This window comes from Phaethon aethereus (genome assembly GCF_964289735.1).
Source record: "Phaethon aethereus genome assembly, chromosome: 5".
In the NCBI taxonomy this organism is placed as follows: Eukaryota; Metazoa; Chordata; class Aves; order Phaethontiformes; family Phaethontidae; genus Phaethon; species Phaethon aethereus.
In genome coordinates, this window is record NC_138579.1 from 40205310 (window position 1) to 40213535 (window position 8226).

Sequence of the window (8226 nt, forward strand, 5' to 3'; positions counted from 1 at the left end):
CTGTGTGTGGTTGGTGACACTGTGCATTAGTGTCCCCCTAGCTGGGCTGGTTCTCTGGTTGATATGTCTCCCTTTTACAATTAGCAGTCTCCAATCTGAATAAAACAGTGGAATACCAGGAGCTAACAGCTTTTTATCTTAGAAAAAAACCCTTTCATTTTAAACCTCAAAAACATTCAAATAGCATTAAACAGTAAAGTCTTAATGGCCTGTTAGCAAAATAAGCAAGTAAATATTTTCTTGGGTAAGGAGGAAAGGCCCAACACTTAAAGGCAACCATTTCTTATTCTCAGATGCAGCCAGTCCAAGCTTCATCTGTGAATGCAGTCCATTAACCAAGCCAATCAATTGTTCATTTTACAGCATTTATCAATATGCCCATATATATACTGCCATCTCTAAGGGAAGGGTTTAGACATTAGGAAATCTTTATAGACATTAAGATCACCTTACTCTAACAAAAAGTGAAACTTTAATAGTGTAAGAATAATATTATAGAAACTAATTTGAAAGCTCTCAGTTTCTACTTTCAAACTCACTAGCAAAAGTTAATAATACTTTTTCTTTTTCTTCTTCACAACAAACTATGTAAACTCACTGCCACAAGATTTGAAGCAAAAAAAAACATAGAAAGATTCTGCAAGGCCTGGAAATTTACAGCATTGTAATGGTTAATGCTAGCTCTTGTGAATCTGCTTAAGACAGTAAAATTCCCATCTGTCAGACCTCTTTGCTAGATGTTACTGTCCTCAAAGCAAAAGAGAATATGTGTCTGCATCCCAGCCATACAGTTCATAGTGCTTCCTATTAACTCAAGCCATAAATGAAAATGAGTTCATAGTAATACACTTAATCTAAACCACTGCAGCCAACATGCAGGTACGTGTTTGCTCTTGCCATCTTAGACACAGACAAGCAGAGAGAAAAGCTGAACAGCTGCATGCAGGCATCAGGAAATGAGACAACAATCTTTAAACCAGTGCAGAACTTGCTCCCACACTCATAAATAATGTTCTACACACGCATTTGGCTTCAAGGCAATTTTAAGTTTGGGAACACAGACACACTACAAGAACAATACGCAAGCAAGAGTAGCTATTAGTATTACAGAAGTAAATCATTCACCATGATTTCCAGAACCGTAACTACCAGAGTTCAGTCCCCATGTTCTAATGGGTCAGCTGCATCCCATGTAAAGCACCACAAACAATCAGCTGAAGTCCTGGGTGTACAGGGGAATCCACCAGGACATTTCATTTACCTGAGTTAATGTTTCTGTCAACACCAGCTCTATGAGGGATAAAGATACAGTTCAGCAGGGATGGGTTAAATCTCCCATAAGGAAAACTGGCTTGCATCTCACCTATACAGCAAAATCGAGCAAGTAAAATGAAAGCTTGGGAGCATTTATCTTTCCAAAGGAACATTCATCCTTCCAAAAAGTGGAAGGAGAATACACATTTTAAGTCCAACAAGACTTTCCAACATACAGGAGTCTGCTGAAATGCCAATAGAACTGAGACACTCTGTGTGTGTATATATATAAACATATATTTAAGAACTACTAGAGAAGCATGCTCTATTTACAGTTGCTTTTGTATCCAATCATTTAAGTTGCTTCTACAAAGTGAAAGCATTTACATTTTTCCTGTGGTTTGTAGCACCATATTTTAGAAAAATATACCCCTCTAGGATTGAATTAGAGGATACAGTGGTTCACAAGAAAGGATTGCTAAGGTAACATTACTCCCCTCTTTTCTTTGTACGATTTCTTTTCCAAAACCATATCCCAGCACCCTTACTGTTCCCTGCATAGCACTTACTGTTGCTGGACTTCAGGTCACGGTGAATTATGGGAACAATTGCTTCCTCGTGCAGGTAGTTCATTCCCCTCGCAATCTGTACTGCCCAGTTCACTAGTATGTCAGGAGGTATCCTTTTACCAGACAACACTCTATTTAGCGATCCTCCACGGGCAAACTCCATGATCAAGCAGAGATTAGGTTCCTTCAAACACACACCCCTGAGGGCAATTATGTTGGGATGCTTTAACATTGCAAAGAGCTTGGCCTCTTGGCGGACATTCTCAATGGTCTGGCTGATGTCCTCATCAGGGTCATAGCGAGCTGCCTTGACAGCAACCTCATCTCCTATCCAGACAGCTCGATACACTTTTCCGAAGCCCCCTATGCCAATGATTTCCTCCAGAACAAGCTCCGAGAAGTCGATCTCCTGGACTAGAAAAAGAGGAGGGGGGGGAAGATGTAAACATTTAGCAACTACACAGCCTGTACATAGCTGAACGTCCATGTTGCCCAACCTTAGCCTTACCCTTGGAAGAAGGGCCAATTTTCATTCCAAAACAATGGAAATGAAAGCAGTACTGCCTTCTGACAAACTTTCTTTGCCAAATAGTGTGGTAAAACATACCTTGCAGCATCATAAAACCTGTTGAAGTACTGACTGTGAATCATGATGAATTTGACCTAATGGTGGCAAATGACACACTTAATAAAATAGCCTCCTCTTAACACACTTAAACCCTTCTAACACTGACACCCCCTTAAGGATAAACCCTCATTTCCTGCCCTCAGTGACAGTATAAGATTCCAAAAAGCAAAAACACACCCAGAGCCTAATCTTCACTGACTTCACTACAGTGCTTAAAGTGACATAGCTAAAATTCAACACAAAATGCATCTGCTCCTGCAATTGTCCCTTATTTGAATGTCTCTTACTCAGCTGCCACTAACAATCTTAGTCCTTCCCAAATCACACTTATTCTTCCACACCTCTACAAGCTTTGCAGATTCGTTCCCCGCAAGAGATCTGTTAACCAATTCTGCCACTACTGACAATAGTGTGACAAACAGATGGATCAGACTACATACTGAGTATGTAGAACTAGCAATAAGAAGAACATTTTTTGATTAATGCATACTGCATTTTTATTACAGAAACTGTATTTAATAACAGAATCATCATTTTCCATTCCCATGTACTCACAGCTATACTTTACAGGTTGCTACAGTAACTGGTGGCTACTTGGCACTGTATAGTAAAAATCTACAGTTGCAGATGTCTTACTTCAGCATATAAGTTGCATTTGGAGCAAAAGCAGTGAGAAAAATGTATCCTGTACAACTATATGCTAAACATAGTTTATGCTCACAGATGGTCAAAAGAACCCATCCAATACTGACTCATGTAGAATGGAAAACCCACATGCTGACCACTGCAAACATGCTGACATGGCTGAATTTACAGCAGTGGTAGGCCACTGGTGAGATACCACTGATGCTATTCTGTCTGATATTTTGATGGCTACCCATTACAGCCAAAGAAATTTCTAAAAGTTTTAAAGAAAAAAAAAATTATAATGCAAGAATTTAAGCATAAAGTCACCAAGACTTTTAATACTTTCCTGCATTTGAATGCCAGATCTGACATGGCTCCCCTGCTTTGTCTAGTAGAAAGGAAGCTAAGTCTGTAATGGAATGGACTTACTTGATGTAGGTATTAATTCAGAGTACTGTGTTATATTACTGGACTTTGTAGATACCAATTGTACTCATCAAACTCTCCACTGTTTTTAAAAGAAGTTACATAGTCACACAAGGCAAGGGAGCAGGTTAGATGCTGCTTAAATAAAATATTTTATTTATTCCAATCAAATGTCTTTCCTAGGTATAAGCCTACAAGACATTGTCACAAAACTGTAAAACTGTATGGTGTTAATACAAACTCAGCTGTCCACAGCTGCAGACTTTTTTTTTTTTGACTGAGCTGTATCTTCTCTGAACAAGATTTTTAAAAGTCTGGCTTACTTTTGTAAGTCAGTCAACACTATGAGCTAGGAGTTGACCACATATAGGGATAGTATCATCAACCTTCCTGTGCAGTACAGCCAATACCTCCAAATCCTTAGCTTGTGTAATAAGGATGCCTGTGCTCTTCTTCCTAGAGTTCCATGAAGAAAAGATTGATGGGAAAGAAGATAGAAAACTGACCAGGAAAGTATTCCAAAAGGAGGAAAGGCCCTTTCCAGTCCAGAACACAAAAAGAATTTCTTTGTCTGTTATTCTGAGTACATCTTTTGGGTAATGCTCTGAACTTCAAGGATTTACACAACAAAGAAGGTTTCACTCCTACAGTAGCAGCCTCGGTGTTCAAATGCTCATGAGCTACAGATTACTAGAAAAGATGGAGTGGATTCTGACCAGAAACACTGAAATTTTAGAACAAGATTGTAAAGACAGTAAGTGCAGATGTGAGACTACCCTGTCACTGAGAGTACACAAAAGCAGCTGCTTTGGTATTTCTCACTGATAAAAGACCTAAAGAAATCAGATGCTGAGTCCTATCACCTTCAGTCAGTAGAATTTCAGCACTGGTAGAACACTCACTTAACCTGCTCCTAGGGACAAGGTCAATTAAAAGACTGAAAACGAACTAACACGTCAGCCACAAAGCAAGCCCGACAGGCCATCCCCCGAACTCCCGACACGCGGGTGGTAGTCACACCCTGTTTCCCTCGGGCATCTCACGGATTCAGAAGGCGTTAAAGCCGCCGAGCGAGCCCTCCCCTTTGGCGCGGCGGCGGGCGGCTCCGGTGGTGCTGAAGGGACAGCTCCGCCGCCGGCGGCCCAGCGGGCCGCGCCCCCCGCCGGCGCGGGAAAGCGGCCCGACAGGAACAGGCAACGGGCAACCGAAGACGTGGCAAGCAAAAACTCTCTCTGTAGGCTGTCACCCGTTTTACTTCAGAAGAAACGTGCCCCTGGCTGGATGCACAAATGAACGAGAACAAGTCTGGGATGTAAAAGCGTTTTCTTAAAGGTGTTTTGTGTTGAATGACTTTCTTCATTTTCACGGACTTAGTTATACAGCCACATTAGTGCACAAAAATACTTGTTTTCTTCACCTTTCTAAACACACTAACCCCTTTTCTAAACTCCAGTTTAATTTGGCAGACATGCTGTACTGGACTGTAAGGGCAATGGGAACATTTAACATGCACCTTTTGCCTTTGATTTTAAGAACTGAAGTGCTATCATTCCCCTAGGGACCGATAAGGAATTACAGACCCTGTACATCATGAACCAGTGGTCATGTTGACAACTGCAAAGTAGTTGCTGTTTAATCACCATGTATTATACCATATGATTAAGCTATTTAATTCAGGCCGTACTGCTTAAGAGCCCACAGTGCAAATGAGGGTCCTTCAAGCTGGCCCACTGCTGACAGCCTCAACAGGCTACTTTTGTCACTCATGGTACCCCTACTGAGGCAAGAGTCAAGCGCACTATGTGGATGGCTGAAAGACAGCATGCAATTACTAGCTATACTACTACAGCTCTTGGTGGAAGCAGAATCTCCTGGACTTATACCCCAAAACATTCATCAAACATGAAGGTAATCTGTAGAAAAGCAACTAAAACCAGCTTCTGTGCCAAGCTTCACAGTTGGAATGACACCTTGCATTACTCCCACAAAACTTTAACACTTCATAGTCCAATAAGTTAACAGTAGACTGATATTCCAAACAGCTATCACCAGCTCTAAAAGTAGGTATCATCCCTTGCAAAGGGATTTCTAACATTAAACTTAAATACAATTCAACAGCAATCAACTTTACCCCCTGACCAAATCGCATTGCTTCCTTAAAAAAAAGAAACATGCTCCTTTAGCATATTAAAAAAAAACTTATTGGCAGGCAATAAATTCTACTCTGTCATGGACATAGGGTTGATGATTTGAAACAGTGTAGTCCCGTCATGGCTCTAGAAGGGTAAGACAAGGATAAAGGGGGAAGTTGCAGCTCCACAACTGCTCCTGAACTAACAAACCACAGGAAGTGCAATAAGGCTGGAGAATCCATAGCTACAAAGTCTGCACTTGAACAGTCAAAACAGGAGGGGAGCTGAGGCTTCAGGAAGTTCTGTAGAAATGGTTCTCCTAACTATCTCAAAGGCAAAACCTAATAAGCATTCACAGTGTTTTTTGCACGCGGGAAAAAGATTAAAATTATCTATACTATTCCAGCATGAAAGCAAGCACCACCAGTGCCCAACCTAGTCCCTTCACAATCTCAAGGGCAACACTACAAATGACTGAGTTTTTACCTAACTGTTTTCAAGCGGAACATAGAATAAGAAAAAAAGCTATTAGTTGTATTCCTTGAAGATATGTCCTAGATAGGACAAAGCATCTTTTTACTCCTTTTACTGTCTAGAAAAGCCTACTAGTATCAAGATTTTTCTCTGCCCCTCCAAAAAAACACTTTATTCTTGCCTGAATTGTCAATAGCGATGGATAAACAGGATCTAGAAACAGCCACTCCACACTGCTTCTCTTTCTACAGTTGTGCATAGTAGCTAAATGAAAAATAATGTAGAGATGAAATGGTCCTATCTTCTGGTTCCAACAAAGGCTTCAAAACTGCACCGAAGTTCACAGAAACAAACCAATCCCTTCATGCCTTCAGCATCACAACTTAGTCAAGCAACCCTCAGGTAGGCCCAAATATCCAAACTTGGATAAAACTCATTCACGGGTATTTCAGGACATAATTTGTAAGAAGGCAAAGGGCTAAGGAGGAACCTGGTAACACAAGCCAGCTTAGGAATGTTAAAGTCAGAAATAACAATCTTTCGGTTAGGGGCAAGAAAGATATTGAATGAGTATTAGCAGTGAATCAACACTGCAGAAAGCAACTGCTTCCTATCCAGCAATCTCTCCTTAAGGATATTCTTAAAGAGAGGGTCACCAGAGCCGTCGGTGACTCCACCACTGCCTAACCACCCAGCTTCAGCCGTTCGGTGAAAATTTATCAGCCCCAGGAAACATAGGACTTAACAATGGGGAACTGCGCCTGGCGTCAGCGAAACGCTAACGCGCCGAGCCAGGGTCGGCCTCCCCGGAGAGGAGCGCTAGCCTGGAAGAGAAAAGGGCACTGGAGCAGCAGGAATGCGGCTGCGGGTGGGAAAGGGAACGACGGAGTGGAGAACAGGGCCGGCGCCGCCCCGCCGGCCTGGGGCTGCCCCACGGCGTGAGGGGCCGGGCCGCCCGCAGCCCACTCCGCTCCCGCACCAAGGGCCATCGCGGAGCCCACTCGCCCCTGGCCCCTCCGCTGCCGGCAAGGCCCCACGGCCTCCCATGGCCGCTCCTCTCCAGGCTGGGCCTTCCCCCGCCGCGGCAGTCCTGGCTCCCGTCAGGGCCAACATAAGGGCCGGGCCGGACCGGGCCTCCCTCCGCACCAGCGGCGGTCCCGCTTCCCCTCTGGGACCGGGGGAGGGCCAGGCCGGGTCTCCCTCCACCCCACCCCGCAGTGCTGGCTCCCGCCGGTCCGGTCCTCGTCCCTCCCCGTCCCCCCGTGGCTGCCCCAGGCCCACAGGAGGGCCGGGCCTCCCCCTTCTCCCTCCCACCGGCTGGCGGCGAGGGGCCACACCGAGCCCCCCGCCCCGCGCCCGGCCGCCTTACGCTGTATGGCGGGGGGCGGCGGGTAGCGGGCCCGCAGCTCCGGGCCGCCCCCCTGCACGCCGCTGCTCACGTAGTTGCTGGGGAAGATGCCGACGCGCTGGTCGATCTTGCCCGTCCACCAGCCTTCGTCACCGGACACGTGCGAGTCCCGGGACAGCACCTGCACCACGTCCCCCGGCCGCAGGCTCAGCTCGTCCTCGCCGCACGCCTCGTACTCGAAGACGGCGGTCCAGAGCGGCCCGCCGCCCGGCGGCTCCCCGACGCCCGCGCCCTCCTGGCTGAGCTCTGTGAGGGGCTCCATGGCGAGGCTGCTCCATAGGGGGAGGCGCCCGCGGCAGCCGGGCGCTGCGGGGGGCGGCGGGGCCGGTACCGCCGCCTATTGTTCATGCGGCCCGGCGCCTGCCGGCAGCAGGTGCCGCTGCCGGCGTGGGGGGGGGGGAGGTGGCCCGGCGCGGGGCCGCCTCAGCCCAGCGCGGGAAGAGGCGAGGGCAGGCAGCGCGTGCCGCCGAGCCGCCGCCGCATCCCCCCCCTATTCCTCGTCCGCCTCCGCCTGCCGCCGCGGCCGCACATCCCGGAGCCACCTGACTCTCGCAGCTTCGGCGGCGGGACGAGAGGGGAGGGGAGGCTCCGCCTCCTCGCCGCCATTGGCCGCTACTACCGCCCGTCATCGCCGGCCTCACCTGATTGAGAGCCATCTCCCTCTTGGCCACGCACCCTCCCCGCCCAGCCTCTGGCCTCAGAGTCTCG

General features: G+C 46.8%; 1 protein-coding gene across 1 annotated transcript in view; it reads right to left on the minus strand.

The window, feature by feature from the left end:
- Positions 1 to 7834, minus strand: part of MAP3K9 (mitogen-activated protein kinase kinase kinase 9) — a gene marked incomplete at its 3' end in the record, with an annotated part of 54122 nt that extends 46288 nt beyond the window's left edge. The window contains exons 1-2 of the mRNA XM_082000605.1: positions 7480 to 7834; positions 1824 to 2237 (exon numbers count right to left, since the gene is read on the minus strand). Of these exons, the coding sequence (XP_081856731.1) occupies positions 1824 to 2237; positions 7480 to 7780 (715 nt within the window). The 5' untranslated portion in view covers positions 7781 to 7834. The remainder of the gene's footprint in view (positions 1 to 1823; positions 2238 to 7479) is intronic.
- Positions 7835 to 8226: the final 392 nt, after the last annotated feature.